The sequence below is a fragment of the Hemiscyllium ocellatum genome, chromosome 6, assembly GCF_020745735.1.
Source record: "Hemiscyllium ocellatum isolate sHemOce1 chromosome 6, sHemOce1.pat.X.cur, whole genome shotgun sequence".
NCBI lineage: Eukaryota > Metazoa > Chordata > Chondrichthyes > Orectolobiformes > Hemiscylliidae > Hemiscyllium > Hemiscyllium ocellatum.
Genome location: NC_083406.1, coordinates 120955899 through 120980116, shown reverse-complemented (window position 1 = coordinate 120980116; position 24218 = coordinate 120955899). Strand labels below are relative to the sequence as shown.

The following is a 24218-nucleotide window of genomic DNA, read 5'->3' as shown; positions in this document are numbered from 1 at the left end:
TTTAAGGGGGGAAACCACCATCTTTGCATAATCTGGCCTACATGCGACTCTAGACCCACAGCAATTCGGATGACTCAACTGCCCTCTGGGCAATTAGGGATGGGCAATAAATGCTGGCTTAGCCAGGGATGCCCTCTTCCAGTGAATGAATTAAAAACAATACGCCACTGCTGTAAGTACAAACAATTAGAAGCAGGAGTAGGCCATTCAGCCCCTCGATCCTGCTCTGCCATTCAATATGATCACAGCTGCTCTCTTCTCAGTCTTAACTTCATAACCCTTTAACCCAATACTAAGTAGAAATCTATTTCCTCCTTAAATTTACTCAGTGTCTCAGCATCCACCGCACTCTGCAGCAGTGAATTCCATAGACTCATGACCCTTTGAGAGAAGTAGTTCCTCCTCAGCTTTGCCTTCCCTTATCCAAAAACTAGGAACCGTAAAGGACTTTGAGACTTTCGATGGCCATATGAAAACGCTACATAAATATAAGGTTTTCTTTTCTTTCACTGGCAAGTTCAGCATTTGTAATCCACCCTCATAGAATAGAATCCCCATAGTGTGGAAACAGACCACATGGCCCAACAAGCCCACACCAACCCTCTGAAGAGTAACCCACCCAGACCCATTCCCCTATCCTACTACTGCACATTTCCCCCTGACTAATTCACCCAACCTACATCTCCCTGAACAGTACGGGCAATTCAGCATAGCCAATTAACCTGACCTGTAGATCATTGGACAGTGGGAGGAAACCATGCAGACACAGGGACAATATGCAAACGCCACACAGGCAGTCATCCAAGGCGGGGAGTGAATCTGGGTCCCTGCTGCTGTGAGGCAGCAGTGCTAACCACTGAGACACTGTGCTGCTCGTTACAGCCTACAAGGTTCTTCTTAAACAGTGGCTGACTCAGCTGGAATTATCTGCTCCATCTGCTCTGATTGATGTTCCACTGGCACCCCCAAGCACTGTACTGAGGGAGTGTCGCATGGTCAGAAATGCTGGCCTTCAGATGAAACATTAGGCAAAGTCCACATCCACCTCTAAGGTAATTGTCTAAGATCCCACTGCAGTACAGCAAAGAAGGTCCCATGGGGTTTCCCTGGTGGCCCTGCTTATATTCATTTATTCCTTGGATGGCATGGTGACTCAGTGGTTAAGACTGCTGCCTCACAGCGCCAGGAACCTGACTTCGATCCCATCCTCGGACGACTGTCTATGTGGAGTTTGCCTGTGTTTGGGTGCTCTGGATTCCTTCCACTGTCCAAATATGTGCAGGCTAAGTGGGTTAGCTATGGGAAATGCAAGGTTGCAGGGATACGGTTTGGGCCTGGGTGGGGTGCTTTTTGGAGGGTCAGTGTGAACTGAATGGCCTGCTTCTACACTATAGGGCTTCTATTCTTGATTCTTAGTTAATGTAAAGAACAAAAGAGATTATCTGGTAAGACCACATTACCGTAAGTGGGAGCTTTCTGTCCACCAATTGATTGCTGTGTTTCCTATGTTACCATAGTGACCACATTTCAAAAATACTTCACTGGCTGTAAAGGATTTTGGAACAGCTGAAGTTTTGAAAGGTGCTACAGAAATGCAAATCTTTATGTCATAGAGTCATAGAGATGTACAGCATGGAAATAGACCCTTCGGTCTAACACGTCCATGCCGACCAGATATCCCAACCCAATCTCATCCCACCTGCCAGCACCCGGCCCATATCCCTTCAAACCCTTCCTTTTCATATACCCATCCAAATGCCTCTTAAATGCTGCAATTGTACCAGCCTCCATCACTTCCTCTGGCAGCTCATTCCTTACACGTACCACCCTCTGTATGAAAAAGTTTTAAGGTCACCCCTCAGCCCTTTATCAGCATTGAATCTACCAGTTGCGAACTCAGCACTGGCCAGGGATATTTTCTGTTATAATAAGTTGACTCAGATGATTATTATATTTTGTGTTTGCTGTTGCTGGGCCTCTCTATAATCAAACTGTGCAAGATCTGACAGGTTTGGTGAAACTATGCAAAGGAAAGGTGTGTGGGATAGCTAAACCAGTCCACCCACACTGTGTTACAACACAGAAGGTATGCAGGTATGTTAACCCATTATACTGCTTCTCTTCTAGAAACTAGTAATTAAAAAGAGGCACTTACACGGGATGTGATTATCATAGAATCCCTACAGTATGAAAGCTGGCCATTCAGCCCATTAAGTCCACACTAACCCTCCGAATAATATATCATGCAGACCCACCCCATTACTCTATCCCCATAACTGAGCATTTCCTATGGCTAACCCACCTAGTCTGCACATCGCTGGACACTATGGGCAATTTAGCATGGCCAACCCACCTATCTGCACATCTTTGGACTGTGGAAGGAAACCCATGCAGACACGTGAGGATGTGCATACTCCATACAGTCACTCGAGGATGGAACTAAACCCAGGTCCCTGGCACTTTGAGGCAGTAGTGTTAACCACTGAGCCACTGTGCCACCCCATTACCAATGGCAAAGCCAGAATCTGTCGCCCGTCTTAATTGCTCTTGAATAGACAGGCTTGCTGAGCTATTTCAGAGGGTGATTAAGGGTCAATCATGTTTCTGTGGGTCTGGCTTTGAACATAGCACATTACAGCACAGTATAGGCCCTTCAGTCTTCGATGTTGCGCCAACCTGTGGAACCAATCTGACTATCTAACCTACACTAGGAGAAAGTGAGGACTGCAGATGCTGGAGATCAGAGGTGAAAAATGTGTTGCTGGAAAAGGGCTTTTCCAGCAACACATCTAACCTACAATATTCCATTTTCATCCCAATGTCTATCCAATGACCATTTAAATGCCCTGAAATTTGGCGAGTCTACTACTGTTGCAGGCAGGGCGTTCTACACCCCAACTACACTCTGAGTAAAGAAACTATCTCTGACATCTGTCCTCTTTCTATCACCCCTCAATTTAAAGCTATGTCCCCTCGTGCTAGCCATCACCATCCGAGGAAGGTGCAGGCAAGACCAGGGAAGGGACTGAAGATTCCCTTCCCTCGGGTACAGTTCCAGGAATGAAAAATCTCAGTGCTGAGGAGAGATTGAAGAAGTCAGGAGTGTCCTCCTGGGAGAGAAAATGGTTGGGAGAGATTTGGTAGAGGTTTTCAAACTCATGAGTGAGAGTAGATAGGGAGAAGTTTTTCCCACTTGTAAAAGGATCAAGAATGAGATGGTATATATTTAAATTAATTTGCAAAACAAGCAAAGGTGAGGTGAGAAAAAACATTTTTGCTCAGCGAGTAGTTAGGGTCTGGAATGTGCTGCCTGGAAATGTGGGGGAGGCAGGTTCAACTGAGGCATTCAATAGGGGCGCTGGATGGTTATTTAGATAGAAGTAGTGTGCAAGGGATATGGGGAGAAAGGCAGGAAAATGGCACTGGGTAACAGAACCAATGCAGGCATGATGGGCTGAATGGCCTCCCTTTGTGCATTGGCAATTGTGTGATTTTGAAAAGGGCATTAGCCAGATGGGTTTGTACAACAGATGGCATGGTCACCAATCCTGAGAGGAGCTTTCAATTCCAGATTTATTTATGCGGAATTCAAATCCCCTCAGCTGCTTTGGTGCTGACCCTGTTCCCATGACATTAACCCTGTTCCTGTGACATTAGACCATAAGACATAGGAGCAGAAATTAGGCCATTCAGCCCATCGAGTCTGCTCCAGCAATCAATCATGGCTGATGAATTTCTCAAGCCCATTCTCCTGCTTTCTCCTTGTAACCATTAATCCCCTTGATTCTCAAGAACTTATCTATCTCTGTCTTAAATATCCACAATGATCCGGCCTCCACAGCTTTTTGTGGCAGTGAGTTCCACAGATTCCCCACTCTCTGGCTGAAGAAGTTTCTCCTTATCTCCATTCTAAAAGGTCTTCCCTTTACTCTAAGGCTGTGCCCTCAGGTCCGAGACTCTCCTACCAATGGAATACCTTCCCAACATCTACTCTGTCCAGGCCATTCAGTATCCTTTAAGTTTCAAGGAGATGCCCCCTCATCCTTCTAAACTCTATCGAGTATAGACCCAGGATCCTCAACTGTTCCCCATATGTTAAGCTTTTCGTTCCTGGAATCATTCTCTGAACATACTCCAGGGTCAATACATCCTTCCTGAGAAATGGGCCAATACTGCGCACAATACTCCAAATGTGGTTTGACATTTGAATACCACCACACCAATTTGGTAAGGGACAGTACTCTCATCATTGATAGTGTACCTCCTGATCACTATCTTTGTCAATAATTTCAGGACAATACACAGTGATAATGCCACTGGACTAGAAATGTTTCATGGTTTGGAAGTGCACATTTCAAAATCTATGACTTATTTGCAGTTAATTTGCTAAATTAGTTGCATACGATATTTAAATTGGATTTTTTTGGGCAGCTTTCAACCCTGATCAAATGATGATTGCCGCATCTTTTGGCTCTCTCAAGTTTTATTATCTCCGAACATGTGTTGTTTTTCATTTCAGTGATAAACTGTCAATGAAATATGTAACCCCAGCACAGATTCAGAGAATATTCTGGAGCACTGGCCCTGAATTACTGAGCCAGGGAAAACAGCAAGAATGGCTTTTGAGGATTGATTGCAATGGCAGTAAATGGGGATAGGTGATGGGGAATCTCTTCAATTGACTGCAATTATAGAGGACATTGGTGAGACCACACCTGAAGTAATGAGTGCAGTTTGGTCTCGTTGTCGGAGGAAGCATGTTTTGGCGATAGAGGGAGTGCAACGAAGGTTTACCAGACTGATTCCTGGTGGCAGGACTGATGTCTGAGGAGAGGTTGAATCGGTTAGGATTGTATTCATTGACGTTTAGAAAAATGAGGTGGGGTCCCATGGAAATCTATAAAATTCTGACAGGACTAGACAGGTTAGATAGAGGAAGGATATTTCCGATGGTGGGGACATCCTGACCGGGATCATAGTTCAAGGATAAGGGGTAAACGTTTAGGACTGAGATGAGGAGAAATGTCTTCACTCAGAGAGTGGGAAGCCTGGGGAATTCTCTGCCACAGGATGTAATTGAGAGTGAAACATTGAATGTTTTTAAGAAGGGATTAGATAAAGTTCTTGTGGCTAAAGGGATCAAGGGATACAGGGGGAGGGTGGAATTAGGAAAGTGAGCTTGTTGATCATATTGAATGGTGGAGCAAACTTGAGGGGCTGAGTGGCCTATTGTATTCTATGTTTATATATTTCCACATTTTGGAGAGTCACTGTTCATTTTAGCTCATAGCAGATTGGTTCACTGCAGTTCATGGGCAAGGTACATCAAACTAGCTACCATTTTACAAGACTACTATTATTTTTTCACTCTTGGGATGTTGGCATTGCTGGCTGGGCCAGCATTATTGCCCATCCCTAGTTGCCCTTGAGAAGGTGGGGGTGAGCTGCCTTCTTGAACTGCTGCAGTCCATGTGCTGTAGGTAGACCCAAAATGCCCTGGGGAAGGAATTTCAGAATTTTGACCCAGCCGCAGTGATGGCTTGGCTATATATTTCCAAGGATGGTGTGTGGCTTGGAGGGGAAATTGCAGGGGGTTGTGTTCCTGTGTAACTGCTGCCCTTGTCCTTCTACATGGAGGTGGGTTTGGAAGATGCACTCTCATGGAACTTCACTATCACAAGTCCCTTTCCTATCCTATCTACTGTGATAAGTCCCTCACCCTCTCCCCTATACCAGCCCTGACATCATTGTGACAAATCTCTTCTACTCTGGTTGTCCCTCAACAATCATAGGTACCCTCCCCCATGCTTGCAGGTCAGAGGTCACCAAAAGTTTCAAGCATCTAAAGGGGGTTACTGCTTTTGATTATTTTCCAGACAGTGTTGATAAAACTCTGCTTTCCCCATTTTGCACTTGGTTCTGAAAATGGTCTCACTTTAATTGTGAGAGACTGTGACAGCTGAGCTGCCGAACATGGCAATCTCAACGGACATTGATCAAGCAACAAGTGGGAGGACAGAAAAATGGTGAAGCTCTAAGCGAGGGAATGAAAACAGGAAACCAATCTCCCAAATAAAGCAAAAATCATGCACTTGTCAGTTACTCATTTGTCCACTTTGTTGAGGTTCCGCAAACTCCAAGCATGGATGCCTTTGCTTATCTTCATGTGTTGTTTTAAAATGATTGCATTTATACTTTCATATTGTCAAAGCTTTGCGAATTGCATCACAGCCAATCGATTACTATTATCCATTACTGACTGGATGGCATTGTCATACCTGACTCAAATTCCCTGGATGTGTGCAATTCCAACAGCATTCAAGAAGCACAACATCATCCAGAACAAAGCAGCCAGATTAAGAGACAATCTAACCACCCCTTGAGATTCAATGGTGTTACCATCACTGAATCCCCCACTGTCAAATTTCTGGGTGCTGCCATTGACTAGAAATTTAACTGGACTCACTACATAAACACACTGGCTACAAGAACAGGTCGGAGGCTAGGAATCCTACAGCAAGTAACTCACAACCTAACTCCCTGAAGTCTTTCCACAAGGCACAAGTCAGAAGTGTGATGGAATACTCACCACTTGCCTGCATTGAGTGCAGCTCCAACATCACTTGAGAAGTTTGACACTATCCAAGACAAAGTAGCCGCTTGATTGGCACTACATCCAGTAGTCCCATTCCTTCACCACCAATGCTCAGTAGCAGTCATGTGGACTATCTACAAAATGCACTGAAGAAATTTACCAAAGATCCCCAGACAGCACCTTCTAAACCCACCACCAGTTCCATCTTGAATGACAAGGGCAGCAGATATATGGAAAAACCACCACGTGCAAGTTCCCTCCAAACCACTCAGTATCCTGACTTGGAAATATACCACCGTTCCTTCCGTGTTGCTGGGTCAAAATCCTGGAATTCCCTCCCTGAGGGCATTGTGGGTCTACCTACAGCACATGAGCTGCAGTGGTTCAGGGAGGCAACTTACCCTCACCTTCTCAAGGGGCAACCAGAACAGTCAATAAATGCTGGGCCTAGCCAGGGACACCCATGTCTCAAGAGTGAATAACAAATATGGTAATAGTGAGCGTCACTTTGAGATTTGAACTGATAATCTGGGCTGACAATTCTATGCAGCTCCAGTCACTGAAGCATTAACATGTTACACCTTCGCAACTACAGAAGAAGACAGAACCTGTTTTCTGAGACATCTTTCACAATCTTTAGGTGCCCCAAAGCACAATCCAGCCATTCAATAATTATTTCAAATACAATTGTAGGAAATGAGGAAGTCAATATATATACAGCAAGCTCCCACGAAGAGCAACACACCAATGACCTGTCACGCTAGCGAAGGAATAAATATTGGGGAGAACTCCCCTGCTTTTCTTCTAATCCTATCCTGTAATCTTTCCAAATTCCATAATGGTTTAATATCACATTCAAAAAAAATATACACCTCCAACAGAGCAGACCCCCTCCTCAAAACTACACAACTTTCCTGAGACTATTTTGGGAGCACCATTGATGTCCTTATTTAAGGAAACAAGTAGTTTCAGGAAAGTTCATAAGATTAGATTACTTACAGTGTGGAAACAGGCCCTTCGGCCCAATAAGTCCACACCGACCCACCAAAGCGCAACCCACCCATACCCCTACATTTACCCCTTACCTAACACTGCGGGCAATTTAGCATGGCCAATTCACCTGACCTACACATCTTTGAACTGTGGGAGGAAACCGGAGCACCCGGAGGAAACCCACGCAGACACGGGGAGAACGTGCAAACTCCACACAGTCAGTCGCCTGAATCGGGAATTGAACCCAGGTCTCAGGCGCTGTGAGACAGCAGTGCTAACCACTGTGCCACCGTGCCACCCACAAAGTGATGGCAGAGATTTTGTAATAAAGAAGAGTGACGTAGGATGGGTCTGGATCAAAGATACTAAGAGTGACTCTTGAGGGGGTTTGACAGGGTAGATGTTGAGAATAGATTAGAATGGTGCTGAAAAAGCACAGCAGGTCAGGCAGCATCTGAGGAGCAGCAAAATTGACGTTTTGGGCAAAGCCCTTGTGAGAATATGTTTCCCCATGTGGGAGGCTAGGGGATGAAAACAGAAAACGCTAGAAAAAACTCAGCAGGTCTGGCAGCATCTGTGGAGAGAGAAAAAATTCAAACCTTCCTTTATTTAGTCACAAGAAATGGGCATTGTTGGTTAGGTCAATAGTTAGTGACTTAGTCATAGAGTTGTACAACACAGAAACAGGCCCTTCAGTCCAAATCATCCTTGCCAACCAGATATCCTAAATTAATCTAGTCCCATTTGCCAGCATTTGGTCCATATCTCTCTAAACCTTCCCATTCGTATACCCATCCACATAGGTTTTAAATGTTGTCTCAGCCTTCACCACTTCTTCTAGCAGCTCATTCCAAACATACACCACCTTCTGCATGAAACATTTGCCCTTTAGATCCCTTTAATATCTTCCATCTCTCACCTTATACCTATACCCTTTAGTTTTGGATTCCCCTACCCCATGAAAAAAGATTAGATTTTTTTTTTAGATTAGACTTACAGTGTGGAAACAGGCCCTTCGGCCCAACAAGTCCACACCGACCCGCCGAAGCGCAACCCGCCCATACCCCTACATTTACCCCTTACCTAACACTACGGGCAATTTAGCTTGGCCAATTCACCTGACCTGCACATCTTTGGACTGTGGGAGGAAACCAGAGCACCCGGAGGAAACCCACGCAGACACGGGGAGAACGTGCAAACTCCACACAGTCAGTCACCTGAGTCGGGAATTGAACCCGGGTCTACAGGTGCTGTGAGGCAGCAGTGCTAACCACTGTGCCACCGTGCCGCCCACTGATCTTGGCTATTCAGCCTATCTATACCCCGGATGATTTTATAACCCTCTACAAGGTCACCCCTCAGCCTCTGATATGCAAGGGAAAATAACCCCAGCTTATTCAGCTACTCCCTATAGCTCAAACCTCCCCAACCCTGGCAACATCCTTGTGAGTCTTTTCTGAAACCTTTCAAGTTTAGGAGACTGAATTGATGCAGCATTCCAAAAATGGCCTATTTATTGCTCATCTCAAATCGCTCTTGAGATGGGGCTTATGAGTCTGTAGGATTCTCGATCTCAGACAGAAATGGAGGCATTAAATATTTGTAATGCTGAGGTGGATGGATGAAACCAGAACAGAAATTGCTGGAGAAACTCAGCTGTTTCTGGGCCTGAAACATTAACACTGTTTCTCTCTCCACAGAAGCTGCCAGACCTGCTGAGTTTCTCCAGCAATTTCTTTTCTTTTCAGATTTTGCAGCACTTTGCTTTTGAGGTCAATAAATTCTTGATAAATGAGGGAATCAAAGGGGTCAGACAGGAAAGTGGAGCTCAGGCCACAATCTAATCAGTCAATTTGGGTGAAGTTCACAGCACAGAAGCAGATAAATATATTGTTTTAAGTAGGACCTACAGAAAGTCTGCAGTAGTGAGTAGAGTGGATTCTTTCTTGATTATATGTTTTTTTTGAGATATGTCTCTTGATTAAATTTAAAATATAAGACACAACTATTAATTTAACCTGGGGCAGTGTTTTGTAGAGGAATAAGATGATGTTATTTACTGGGTCTGTAGATTGTGAAGGAGCAAAAATGGCCTTTAGTAGAGTGATATGCGCTTCTTGTCAGATGTGGGAGTTTAAAGGGAGTTTAAGCGTTACTGCAGACTATATCTACCATAAATGCTGTTAGTTGCGAATTTTATCAGATCAAATGGATCGGTTGGACAGACAGTTAGAAGCAATGAGTAATTTGCAACAGCAACAGTGTGTGATGGATGGCAGTTATCGGAAGGGGTGAAAGTCTCAGATATAGTCACATAGATGGGTTAACTCCAGGAAGGGTAAGAGAGGTAGGCAGCTAGTGCAGGAGCCTTCTGTGCCTATACCCATTTCAAACAAGTATGCTGTTTTTGGAAAATGTATGGGGTGATGGATTCTCAGGGGAACGTAGCAAGAACAGCCAAGTTTCTGGTATTGAGGTGTGCAATTCTGATCTCCTTCCTATTGGAAAGATGTTGTGAAACTTGAAAGGGTTCAGAAAAGATTTACAAGGATGTTGCCAGGGTTGGAGGATTTGAGCTACAGGGAGAGGCTGAACAGGCTAGGGCTGTTTTCCCTGGAGCGTCAGAGGCTGGGGGGGTGACCTTATAGAGGTTTACAAAATTATGAGGGGCATGGATAGAATAAATAGACAAAGTCTTTTCCCTGGGGTGGGGGAGTCCAGAACTAGAGGGCATAGGTTTAAGGTGAGAGGGGGAAGATATAAAAGGGATTTAAGGGCCAACGTTTTCATGCAGAGGGTGGTGCGTGTATGGAATGAGCTGCCAGAGGCAATTGGATGGGTATATGAATAGGAAGGGTTTGGAGGGATATGGGCCGGGTGCTGGCCGGGAATGGGTTGGGATATCTGGTCGGCATGGACAGGTTGGACCGAAGGGTCTGTTTCCATATTGTACATCACTATGACTCTATGATCACATTGAATGGTACAGCAGGCATAAGGAGCCAAATGGCCTGCTCTAGCTTCATTGGCAGATAGAAACAGAGAATAGAAATAAAGAGATTATTTTCCAAATGGCAGGCAGTGACTAGTACCACAGGGATCAGAACTAGCTCTTCACAGTACCTCAGCTATTCACAATACATATTAATAATGATTTGGATGAAGGAACTAAATGTGAAATCTCCAAATCTGCAGACAACACAAAGTTGGGTGGGAAGATGAGGCATGAGCAGGATGTAGACATGTTTCAGTGTGATTTAGAGTCTGGGTAACTTGGCAAATGCATGGTAGATGCAGCATAATTTGGATAAATATCAGATTATCCAATTTGATTTGATTTGATTTAATGTTGCCACGTGTACTGAGATACAGCGAAAAATGTTGTTTTGTGTGCTCTACAGCCAGACCATACAAAGTACATCAGGATAACAGAACAGAGTGTAGAATACAGTGTTACATGAAGGAGAATTATTATCTGAATAATGTGTACAACAAGAAACGTACAACAAGACCTGGGTGTCCTTGTGCACCAGCCACTGAAAGTAGACATTGCAGGTACAGCAGGCGGTGAAGAAGGTAAATGGTATGTTGGCCTTCAGAGTGAGAGGATTCGTGTACAGGAGCAGGGATGTGCTGCTGCAGTTGCACAGTGCCTTGGTGAGATCACATCTGGAATATTAGGTGCAGTTTTGGTCTCCTTTTCTGAAGAAAGATGTTCTGGCAATGGAGGGAGGCAGTAAAATGTTCACCAAATTAGTTCCTGGGATGGCAGGACCGACACATGAGAGGATTCCATTCGCCGTAGTTCAAAAGAATGAGGGGGATCATGTAGAACTATATAAAATTCTAACAGGACTAGACAGGGTAGACACAGGAAGGATGTTAACGTTGGCTGGGGAGTCATCAGAAAACCAGAGGGTCACAGTCTAAGGATACAGGGTAAACCATTTAGGACTGAGATGAGGAAAAATATTTTCACCCAGAAAGTGGAGAGCCTGTGGAATTCTTTACCACAGAAAGCATTTGACGCTAAAGCATTGAATGTTTTCAAGAAGGAGTTAGATATAGTTCATAGGCTAAAATGGCGGAAAATCAGGAACAGGCTATTGACTTGGATGATAATAATGAATGGTCAGTAGATCAAAGGGCTGAATGGCCTATTAGCTATCTTTTTATGTATATGTGCTGAGCAGACTAGAATATGTGCTAACATCTCTGGAGTGAGATTCAAACCCCCAACCTTTAGATAAGTGCACTGCCACTGAGCCACAGGGTCAACTCGCCATCAATTACAGCATCAGAGCTCAGGCATCAGAGCTCAGAACCATCTCAACCAAACTTACCATAACTTTTCCATCAGTTTCGAAGGAGGCAGACATGCAGCCCGCGTGGCACGGAGACACAAATTCGACGCCATCTGTTGTACAAACTGGATTGTAGGCCTGATCCTTACAGGAGCACCCTCGATTACAGCTCAGTTCCAAGCCGGATGTCCTGGACAGTGATGACAGAAGAAGTTTTAAGACAATGTAACTCCAATTCCCCTGGATCTCAATATTTTTGTGAAGGGAACACATTTTTGCCAACTGTCCCAGGGTCAGGAAAGGCATTGACTTCGATACAGAATCAATCGGTGGATTTACTGGATGGCAACAGCATAGAAGGAGGGCATTCAGGCTGACCTGTCAAAGCTGGCTCTCCAAAAGAGAACGTTATCTTATACTCCCCCATGAGCTCATATCTTCTTCTTTTTCAGCTAATAATCCAATTCCTTTGTCAGTGCTTCAACCTGCCTCCCCCACACTCTCAGACAGTACATTCCAGACCCTAACCCCTTGAGTGAACCTGCCCCTCCCCCACACTCGCAGACAGTACACTCCAGACCCTAACACCTCGAGTAAATCTGCCTCCCCCATACTCTCAGATAGTACACTCCAGACCCTAACACCTCAAGTGAGCCTGCCTCTCCCCGCACTCTCAGACATTACATCCCAATCCCTAACCCTTCAATTGAACCTGCCTCCCTCACACTCTCAGACCGTACACTCCAGACCCAGAGATGTGAGGACTGCAGATGCTGGAAAACCAGAGTCAATAAAGTGTGGAGCTGGATAAAGCGCAGCAGGTCAGGCAGCATCAGAGGAGCAAGAGAGTTGACATTTCAGGTCAGGACCCTTCATCAAGATGAATGGTCCCAACCTGAAACATCGACTGTTCTGCTCCTTTGTCGCTTTAGCCAGCTCTATGCTTTATCGATTCCCACATTCCAGACCCGAGCAAGTCACTCCTTGAAATGGTTCCTTCTCATGTCCCCATTGCTTCTTTGGCCAATCACCTTCAATTAGTGCCCCCTGGCTCTTGATCCTTGCACCATTGGGTATAGGCTTCTTCCCATCAGCTCCATCCAGGCCCCTCATGTTTTTTGAAAGCCTTCTTTCAATCCTCCTTCTATATCAATGGAACTGCTACACCTAGCAACTTTCCAACCCTGAACAATGATGCTGTCACTGGGCCGAAATTCTGGGAAGTTCCCAAAACGGCTGAGCCAGCAGCACAGTTTGAGTCACCTTGCCAGCGAAACCTATGTCCAGTGAAAGACCAAAATTTTAAAAAAACACTCCTCATTTTCACTGTGCCAATAACAACAGAGACAGGCATTAGTCAGCAAAACATTCAGGGTCACCTTTAGGAATATCTCAGTGTGGAGTGTGCATTTACCTATTCAAGGTACCCTGGTTGTCGTTTATTCCAGCAACTACCTGCGTTGAACAGCCGAGGAACAAGAGTGGCGTAGTCGCACAGATAGAGGCAAAGATGGCGGCAAAGCACATGATGGCTGAGCCCCTGAGACTCAATTGGAACCTCCTCATGATGGCCCCACCTATTAGGATTCCGAGAACTGCTCCAGGGACATGGATGCTTCCTTGAAACAGAGGAAATGGAAGAGTTAAAAATGGAAGAACCAAAACTGATTGACACCAGGTCAAGTGACTGCACCAATGCAAACATTAGGTTAGTATTGGGGTCCAGCATTACAAATGAGAGCCTCAAACAGGATGGAGGTAGGAACTCAATTTGAGTCCAAACTGTAATCACAGGGACTACAGCAGCCGATTTGTGCACAGCCACACGGCCTCTGCTCATCACAGAATGGGATCTCGTATTGCCCCATGACAGGACAGATGGGGCCAACAGTCACCCTGCTGCAGGAAGGGTGTTATTAAACTGGTCAGGGTGTAATAAAAAAATTTACAACCTTACCAAAACTGCAGGGTTTGAGTTATAAGGAGAGGCTGAACAGGCTGGGACTGTTTTCCCTAGATTGTAGGATGCTGAGGGGTGACCTCACAGAGGTTTATAAAATTGTGAGGGGCATGGATAGGGTGAACAGACAAGGTCTTTTCCCTGGGGTGGGGAGTCTAAAAATTGAGGGCATAAGTTTAAGGTGGGAGGAGAAAGATATAAAAGGGACCTGAGGGGTAACATTTTCACACAGAGGGTGGTGCATGTATGGAATGAGCTGCCAGAGGAAGTGGTGGAGGCCCGTACAATTACAACATTTAAAAGGCATCTGGATGGGTATATGAGTAGGAAGGGTTTGAAGGGATACTGGCCAAATATTGGCAATTGGGACTAGTTCTGTTTTGGAAACCTGGTCTGCTTGTACGAGTTGGGCCGAAGGGTCTGTTTCCATGCTGTTTGACTCTAGGGACCTTTGTACCTAAGATTGTGCCGGAAGAAGCCTCTTATACACTTTTCACTATACTCATCGGAGTACATTTGACAATAAAGCTAATTCTAATTCTAATTTTAATTCTATGCTTCTGCCGAATATCTCACATGAAATCAAGGCACCCGTGTCAGAGCAGCACTCCACCGGAACTGGCACCATCAATGTCAGCTTGAAGGTAAAGGGGCAGCAATGGCCTAGTGGTATTACTACTGGACTATTAACCCAGATAATGATTGGAGGATGTGGGTTCAAACCCTTTAGCGACTGATGTTGGAATTTGAATTGAAGCAACAAAAGATCAAGCTGAAATTAAGAATCTAATGATGACCGTGGAGCCACTGTTGATTGTTAGAAAACCAACTTGGTTCATTAATGTCATTTAGGGAAAGGAATTTGCCATTCGGAATTAATTATTGTGCAATTGTGACTTCAGGGCTGGAAAATGATAGGCCAAAGGGCCTTTTTCTGTGCAATGGATGTCTATGAGTCTATCGTTAACTCAGTCTGGATTATAATCCAGACCTACAGCAATTTGATTGACTCCTAACTGTCTAGCTATATGTTCAGTTACAACAATCACTCCAAAGTCTACCTCTAGTACATGGACTACAGTGGTTGAAGAAAGCAGCTCACCATCACCTTCTCGAGGGCAACTTGGGACAGCAGTAGCTGGATTAACCAGTGACATCCATGCCCCATGAATGAATAGAAAATGTTTTTAAAATTGTTCATATCTCTAGACTGGGGCTTGAAGCCCCACCTTATTGAAACTGTTGACACCTGGAGTTGGGAGATTCCTGGACGTGAATTCTGGATCAGTGGTGCTGGAAGAGCACAGCAGTTCAGGCAGCATCCAAGGAGCAGGGAAATCGACGTTTCGGGCAAAAGCCCTTCATCAGGAATAAAGGCAGAGAGCCTGAAGGGTGGAGAGATAAGTGAGAGGAGGGTGGGGGTGGGGAGAAAGTAGCATAGAGTACAATAAGTGAGTGGGGGAGGGGATGAAGGTGATAGGTCAGGGAGGAGGGTGGAGTGGACAGGTGGAGAAGAAGATAGGCAGGTAGGACAGCCATGGGGACAGTGCTGAGCTGGAAGTTTGGAACTAGGGTGAGGTGGGTGAAGGAGAAATGAGTAAACTGTTGAAGTCCACATTGATGCCCTGGGGTTGAAGTGTTCCGAGGCGGAAGATGAGGCGTTCTTCCTCCAGGCGTCTAGTAGTAAGGGAGCGGCGGTGAAGGAGGCCCAGGACCTCCATGTCCTCGGCAGAGTGGGAGGGGGAGTTGAAATGTTGGGCCACAGGGCGGTGTGGTTGATTGGCGTGGGTGTCCCGGAGATGTTCCCTAAAGCACTCTGCTAAGAGGCGCCCAGTCTCCCCAATGTAGAGGAGACCGCATCATGAGAACAGATACAATAAATTACATTGGTGGATGAGCAGATAAAACTTTGATGGATGTGAAAGGCTCCTTTAGGGCCTTGGATGGAGGTGAGGGAGGAGGTGTGGGTGCAGGTTTGCAATTTCTGCGGTGGCAGGGGAAGGTGCCAGGACGGGAGGGTGGGTTGAACGGGGGCGTGGACCTGACCAGGTAGTCACGGAGGGAACGGTCTTTGCGGAAGGCAGAAAGGGGTGGGGAGGGAAATATATCCCTAGTGGTGAGGTCTGTTTGGAGATGGTGGAAATGTCTCCGGGTGATTTGGTTTATGCGAAGGTTGGTAGGGTGGAAGGTGAGCACCAGGGGCATTCTGTCCTTGTTACGGTTGGAGGGGTGGGGTTTGAGGGCGGAGGTGCGGGATGTGGATGAGATGCGTTGGAGGGCATCTTTAATCACGTGGGAAGGGAAATTGCGGTCTCTAAAGAAGGAGGCCATCTGATGTGTTCAGTGGTGGAACTGGTCCTCCTGGGAGCAGATACAGTGGAGGCGGAGGAATTGGGAATACGGGATGGCATTTTTGCAAGAGATAGGGTGAGAAGAGGTGTAATCCAGGTAGCTGTGGCAGTCGGTGGGTTTGTAAAAAATGTCAGTGTCAAGTCAGTCATCATTAATGGAGATGGAGAGGTCTAGGAAGGGGAGGGAGGTGTCAGAGATGGTCCGGGTAAATTTAAGGTCAGAGTGGAATGTCTTGGTGAAGTTGATGAATTGCTCAACCTCCTCACGAGAGCATGGGGTGGCGCCAATGCAGTCATCAATGTAGCGGAGGAAGAGGTGGGGAGTGGTGCTGGTGTAATTATGGAAGATCGACTGTTCTACGTAGCCAACAAAGAGACAGGCATAGCTGGGGCCTATACGTGTGCCCATGGCTACCCCTTTGGTTTGGAGGAAGTGAGAGGATTCGAAGGAGAAATTGTTAAGGGTGAGGACCAGTTTGGCCAAACAAATGAGAGTGTCGGTGGAAGGGTACTGTTGGGGACGTCGGGAGAGGAAGAAATGGAGGGCTTGGAGGTCCTGGTCATGGCGGATGGAGGTGTAGAGGGATTGGATATCCATGGTGAAGACGAGGCTTTGGGGGTCGGGGAAACGGAAGTCTTGGAGGAGGTGAAGGGCATGGGTGGTGTCTCAAACGTATGTGGGGAGTTCCTGGACTGGGGGGGAATAGGACAGCGTCGAGGTAGGTAGAAATGCATTCAGTGGGGCAGGAGCATGCTGAGAAAATGGGTCGGCAAGGGTGGTCAGGCTTGTGAATCTTGGGAAGGAGGTAGAACTGGGCAGTGCGGGGTTCCCGGACTATGAGGTTGGAAGCTGTGGGTGGGAGATCTCCTGCGGTGATGAGGTTCTGTATGGTCTGGGAGATGATGGTTTGGTGATGGGGAGTGGGGTCATGGTCGAGGGGGCTGTGGGAAGAGATATCCTCAAGTTGGCAAGATTCCTGGACGTGAACATTCATGCCATTCAAATGCCAGGCTATGACCAAATCCAAACAAGTGACAATCTAAGCACTGCTACCTGACACTCAGTGGTGTTACCATCACTGAATCCCCACTACCAACATCCTAGGAGTTACTATTGTCCAGAAACTTGACTGGATTCACTACACAGCCACAATGGCTACAACAGGTCAGAGTCTGGGGATCCTGTAGCAAGTAACTCACCTCCTGACTCCCCAAAGCCCTGTCCACCATCTACAAGGCAGAAGTCAGGAGTGTGATGGAATACTCCCCACTTGTCCTGGATTGGTGCAGCTCCAGCAACACTCAAGAAGCTTGATACCATCCATGACAAAGTAATCCAGTTGATTGGCACCACATCCAAAAGCATCCACTCCCTCCACCACTAGTAGCAGCAGAGTGTACCAAACATCCTTTGACACTTTCCAAACCCATGACCATTTCCATCTAGAAGGACAAGGGCAGTAGGTGCATGGGAACACTACCCCATGCAACTCACTCACCATCCTGAACTGGAAATATATTGCCGTTCCTTCCCTGTCGCTGGGTCAAAATCCTGGAATTCCCTCCCCAAGGGCATTGGGGGTCAATCTACAGCACATGGACTGCAGGTTCAAGAAGGCAGCTCACCCTTATCTTCTCACGGGGCAAGTGGAGACAGGCAAGCCAGTGATGCCCATGTCCCTTAATTGATTTTTTTAATAAAATGAATTATCCTGGTCTCAATTTGATTCAATCCTTGGGAGGTTTGCTTGACAATTAAGGGCAGTTCTAATTTCCCATTCCTGAATAAACGATGAGATTGAGTGAGTCAGTGGGGTGGAGGCCATCTGGTGTTTGTAAAAGCATTGCGCCCATCCCTTTGTACCGCACCATCCTTGCCAACATTGGAACATCCGAAAACCAGAGATTGATCGCAACTGAACTTCAGCAAGATTCGGTGTTTTACTCAAGTTTCTCACCAATCAGTAAATTTGCAAACGAGGCCGTCACAGTGAACTGTTGCTCCAGAAATTTGCCAATGAAGACGGTTAATCCGGACATCAGAGCTGACATACAGACCTGAGCTAACACAACGAGGAGGTAAACTGAGCTCCTCAAAGTCCTCAGTAAGATACACGGAAAACCTGAGGGAGAAAAACAATACACAGAACAATCAGCAAAAGTATGAGGGGACACATTTTGGGAGGATTAACAAAGCAAGAGGATTGTTGAATGATAACCACCTTAGGAAGCATGTTGGTGTGCATATCTGTAAATCCTTGAAGGTAACAGGACAGGGAGATGAGCTGGTTAAGAGGCCTATGGGATACTTGTCTTTATTAATCAAGGAATTGGGTATGAGAGTAGGGAGGTTATGATGGGGCTGTCTATAATGTTTCTGAGGCCACAGGTGGAGCACAGTGTACAGTTCTGGTTCCCGCACTATAGGAAGGATGTGATTGCAATGGAGAGGGTGCAGAGGAGATTCACCAGGATGCTGCCTGGGATGGAGCATTTCAGCCAGGAAGACAGACCATGCAGATTCTGGAATAGTTGATTAAAAATTATCTATACAAACAAGAAAGGGGATTCTTGTGACACAGTGGTAGTCGCCCTACCTCTAAGCTAGGAGACCCAGGTTAAAATCTCAATTGCTCCAGACATGTGTCATAACATCTCTAAACAAGATAAATCAAATTACCTATAAACAAGGAAAGGGACTCCTGTGCTACAGTGGTAGTGCCCCTACCTTTGTGCCAGAAGGCCCACGATCAGGTCCCAATTGTCCCAGCATTGTGTCATAGTTGACCTGTACAGCCGGTTGATTTAAATAACTACAGAAGTCACACTAAGCATTAACAAACATCCTGGACGGTCACATATGGAGCATTGTGCGGACTTTAGGAGGAAAGTCTGGGTTCCCCAGAGGAGCTTTATCAGCAGAACTCCCTCTGCTCTGATGTTCAGTGCACACTGACGGTGACCACTGACTTCCATTTCTGGAAGCTCTGAAGGCCCGTACAGTCATAGAGTCACAGAGATGTATAGCACGGAAACAGACCCTTCAGTCTAACCCGTCCATGCCGACCAGATATCCCAACCCAATCTAGTCCCACCTGCCAGCACCCGGCCCATATCCCTCCAAACCCTTCCTATTCATATACCCATCCAAATGCCTCTTAAATATTGCAATTGTACCAGCCTCCTCTGGCAGCTCATTCCACACACACACCATCCTCTGCATGAAAAAGTTGCTCCTTTTATATCTTATCCCTCTCACCCTACACCAATGCCCTCTAGTTCAGGACTCCCCCACCTCAGGGAAAAGATCTTGTCTATTTATCCTATCCATGCCCCTCATGATTTTATAAGCCTCAATAAGGTCACCCCTCAGATTCTGACACTCCAGGGAAAACAGCTCTAACCTGTTCAGCCTCTCCCTGTAGCTCAAATCCTCTAATCCTAACAACATCCTTGTAAATCTTTTCTGAACCCTTTCAAGTTTCACAACATCTTTCCGATAGGAAGGAGACCAGAATTGCACACAATATTCCAAAAGTGGCCTAACCAATGTCCTGTACAGCCACAACATGACCTCCCAACTCCTGTATTCAATACTCTGACCAATAAAGGAAAGCATACCAAACGCCTTCTTCACTATCCTATCTACCTGCGACTCTCAAGGAGCTATGAACCTACACTCCAAGAACCCTTTGTTCACCAACACTCCCTAGGACCTTACCATTAAGTGTATAAGACCTGCTAGGATTTGCTTTTCCAAAATGCAACACCATAACAAAGTCTATCACCCACTCCTCAGCCCATTGGCCCTTCTGGTCAAGATCCAGTTGTAATCTGATGTAACCTTCTTCGCTGTCCACTACACCTCCAATTTTGGTGTCATCTGTAAACTTACTAACTGTGCCTCTTATGTTAAAATCCAAATCATTTATATAAATGATGAAATGTAGTGGATCCAGCACTGATCCTTGTGGCACTCCACTGGTCACAGCCTCCAGTCTGAAAAATAATATCTGCCACCACCCTCTATCTTCTACCTTCGAGCCTGTTATGTATCCAAATGGCTAGTTCCCCTTGTATTCCATGAGATCTAACCTTGCTAACCAGTCTCTCATGGGGAACCTTGTCAAACACCTTACTGAAGTCCACACAGTTCAAGTCTACTGCTCTGCCCTTAATCTTCTTTGTTACTTCTTTAGTCAATACAAAAATTAGAGGGAATGCAGTTTATCAGGATGATACTCAAAGTGATGGACTTCAATTAAACACAAGGGAATATTCCAGGTTGAATTTAAGAAGGCAGATCACCATCACCTTCTCAAGCGTGAATATGCATGGGAAATAAATGCGGGCCCAGCAAGCAACACGCATATCCTCAGAATGCATTGTGAAATAAAAATTAACAACCTTGTCAACAACAAAGATAAGGGAAGGCGATGGCTGTGTGGCATTATCAGTGTACTATTAATCCAGAGAGCCAGGTAATGTTCTGGGGACCTGGGTTTGAATCCTGGCAAGGAAAATGGTGGAATTTGAATTCAATAAAAAGTTGGAATTAAGAATCCAATCTAATTGGGCAGCATGATGGCTCAGTGGTTAGCACTGCTGCCTCACAGCGCCAGGGACCCTTGAGTGACCATATGTGTGGAGTTTGCATGTTCTCCCAGTGTCAACACAGGTTTCCTTCAGATGCTCAGGTTTCCTCCCACAATGCAAAAATGTGCAGTTTAGGTGGACAAGCCAACTAAATTGCCCATCGTGTTTAGGGATGTGCAGGCTAGGTGGAGAAGCCATGGGAAATGCTGGGTTATAGGGATTTGGGGGTGGGGGGTGGATCTGTGTAAGATACTCTTTGCAAGTTTGGTGTGGACTTGATGGGCCAAATGGCATGTTTCCACACTGTGGAAAGTCTATGAATCTAAAATTGATCATGAATTAATTGTCAGGAAAAATCCATCTGGTTCACCATTGTCCTTTTGAGAAGGGAATTGCCATCTTCACCTGGTCTGGCCTGTATGTGACTGCAGACCCACAGCAATGTGGCTGCCCTCTGGACTATTAGCAATGGGCAATAAATGCTGGCCTGGTCAGAGTGGGCACACAGATCAGTGAGTCGAAAAGTCTCTTTGGGAATATGCAAGTTTACAATCCCATCCCCATCATACTAGCACAATGTGCTTAGAAACCTACTCTTAATAAATTGGAGTAATGATAGGCCTTGTGTTCCATCCTCTTGCTTGGATTTTAATTCATTCAGCTTTTTATCTGTGTTGATTTCTCCTTCGGGATCCCGGGAGCCCTGGGGTAAAGAAAGAGACAATGAGATTCACACGATGGACACTTCCAACCCTGAAATTACTTCCATTTAGAAGGACAAGTGCAGCAGGTAAAAGTTGGGAGCAATGAACTGTCCATGTGTCAATTGTTGTAAAAGCCCATCTGGTTCACTAATGTCCTTTAGGGAAGGACTTACCTGAAAATGTGTTGCTGGAAAAACACAGCAGGTCAGGCAGCATCCAAGGAACAGGAAATTCGACGTTTCGGGCATAAGCCCTTCATCAGGAATGGTTTCATCATTCCTGATGAAGGGCTTATGCCCGAAACGTCGAATTTCCTGTTCCTTGGATGCTGCCTGACCTGCTGTGCTTTTCCAGCAACACATTTTCAGCTCTGATACTCCCGCATCTGCAGTCCTCACTTTCTCCCATGGGAAGGACTTACTCAGTCTAGTCTTCATGTCACTCCAGACCCATAGCAATGTGGTTGACTCTTAACTGCAATGGGCAATAAAGACCCAGCCAGCAACAGCTACGTCAAGTTTTCAAACAAAATGAAAATATGGAAATGTGGCTCAGTATCAGTGTTGTTTAATAATCGGTCACTATGAAGTGCCTTGCGGGGATTTTGTTAGAGTGTTATAAAAAGAGCTGTTTGAAAAGCACAGTCACTTGCGGTAACACTAAAGTCCAACCAGCTGTAAGAACTCCACTGTTGTGGTTAACAATTAATTTTCTGCAGAATCTGTAAGAACAAAGTGGAGCTGGATTCCAGCCATATAACCGGCCCTGTATGATACAACTTATAACCATCAAGATAATTTAAATAAGATGCCACATAAAATGATATGAAAGGAGATAGTAACCCCTGGTACTGAGGTTAACTAACAGGGAGCAGAGAACAAGGATAAATGGGTCATCCTCAGGTTGGAGAAAGTGAGGACTGCAGATGCTGGAGATCAGAGCTGAAAATGTGTTGCTGGAAAAACACAGCAGGTCAGGCAGCATCCAAGGAACAGGAGAATCGACGCTTCTTCTTCAGAAGGCCTTATGTCCGAAACGTCGATTCTCCTGTTCCTTGGATGCTGCCTAATCTGCTGTGCTTTTCCAGCAACACATTTTCAGCTCATCCTCAGGTTGGTAAACTATGAGCAATGGGTGCCACCAGGATCAGTGCTATTGAACTATCAGTCCCAAGGCCCTGGGTTCGATCCCACCCTCGGGCGACTGTCTGTGTGGAGTTTGCACATTATCCCCGTGTCTGTGTGGGTTTCCTCTGGATGCTTCGGTTTCCTCCAAAGATGTGCAGGTTAGGTGAACTGGCCATGCTGAATTACCCATAGGTTAGGTGTATTAGTCAGAACCCCGTGCAGTAAGTATTTCTATGGATTTACAACCTACAGAAAGAGGAACCTTCTCCTATGACAGAATACATTTTGAAACTAAATATAGAGTAATGGGGAATGATTGGGTGTGGTACTCTTTGGAAGGTCGGTGTGGACTTATTGGGCCGAAGGGCCTGGTTACACACTGTAGAGATTTTATGATGCTATGAACTAGATAAATGGACAGGGTATGCTGTCAACAAGTTTGCTTTTGATATAAATATGGGCTGGAAAGGAAATTTTCTAAAGGACTTTTAATGTCTGCAAAGCAATATAGATTTATTACGAGAGACAGAAGTTTGGCAGGTGGAGTACAATGTGAGTCATTTATGGTTATCTAACTTGGCAGAAAGAATAGAAAAACAAAATATGAATAAAATGGAGAGAGTGTGGAGGAGTCAGAGATATGGAGGGAACTGGGTGTCCTTTTGCACAAATTACAAATGTTAACAAGCAAGAGGAAGAAATATGAAGTGTTGATTTTTGTTCCAAAGCAGTTGGAGCATAAAATAGGAATGTCTCAGGACCAGGAGTAGGCCATTCAGCCCTTCAAGCCTGCTCTGCCCTTCGATAAGATTATGGCTGATCTGTGGCCTAACTCCATATACTTGCCTTTGGCCTATATCCCTTGATACCTTTGATTAAGTGGAGGACAATGTAGAAGGGGATTCACTCCCTGGAGTTTAGAAGAGTTAAAGGTGATTTATTGAAAAATAAACAAGCCATAGGAGCAGAAATAGGCCATTCAGCCCATCGAGTCTGCTCCACCATTCAGTGAGCTCATGATTGATCTGATAATCCTCAATTCCACTTTCCTGCCTTTTCCTCTCATCCGTCGATTCCCTTCCTGATTAAAAATCTGTCTCAGCCATGGTTACATTTAACAGCACAGTCTCGGCAACCCCGTGCAGTAAGTATTTCTATGGATTTACAACCTACAGAAAGAGGAACCTTCTCCTATGACAGAATACATTTTGAAACTAAAACAGGTTCAAGGGGCTGAATGGCCTCCTGTATAATGTCCCATGATCTTCCAAGTTGGAAACTCCGACAATGGACTTACCTCTTTGGGCATCTCTTTTGGGAAAAAGAAATATGGGATAGAGACCATGCCAACAAAACTAGCAGCCATGAGGAACCCCAACCACCAGGCTCCCACCCAGCGAGGGTCTTCAAACTCCAGATCAATATCAGCTGTAACAGAGGGGAAAGAAAATCCAAATAAGTACCCAGGCAAGATGAGAACGTATAAATCAGAACACAAGAACCCAACTGCATGGCCAAAGATCAGCTAATAAATATGAGATCCTGGGTCACGAACAGCACTATATAAATGAAACTTGGGGAGATAATG

The 24218-nt window shown here is 45.5% G+C and overlaps 1 protein-coding gene across 1 annotated transcript in view; it reads right to left on the bottom strand.

Annotated features, from left to right (window-relative positions):
* LOC132816568 (solute carrier organic anion transporter family member 2B1-like) overlaps window positions 1-24218 on the bottom strand; it is a 99849-nt gene that overhangs the window by 21309 nt on the left and 54322 nt on the right. Inside the window, exons 7-11 of the mRNA XM_060826335.1 lie at window positions 23928-24058; window positions 21394-21502; window positions 18162-18326; window positions 13307-13511; window positions 11932-12082 (exon numbers count right to left, since the gene is read on the bottom strand). Coding sequence (XP_060682318.1) covers window positions 11932-12082; window positions 13307-13511; window positions 18162-18326; window positions 21394-21502; window positions 23928-24058 — 761 coding nt within the window. The remainder of the gene's footprint in view (window positions 1-11931; window positions 12083-13306; window positions 13512-18161; window positions 18327-21393; window positions 21503-23927; window positions 24059-24218) is intronic.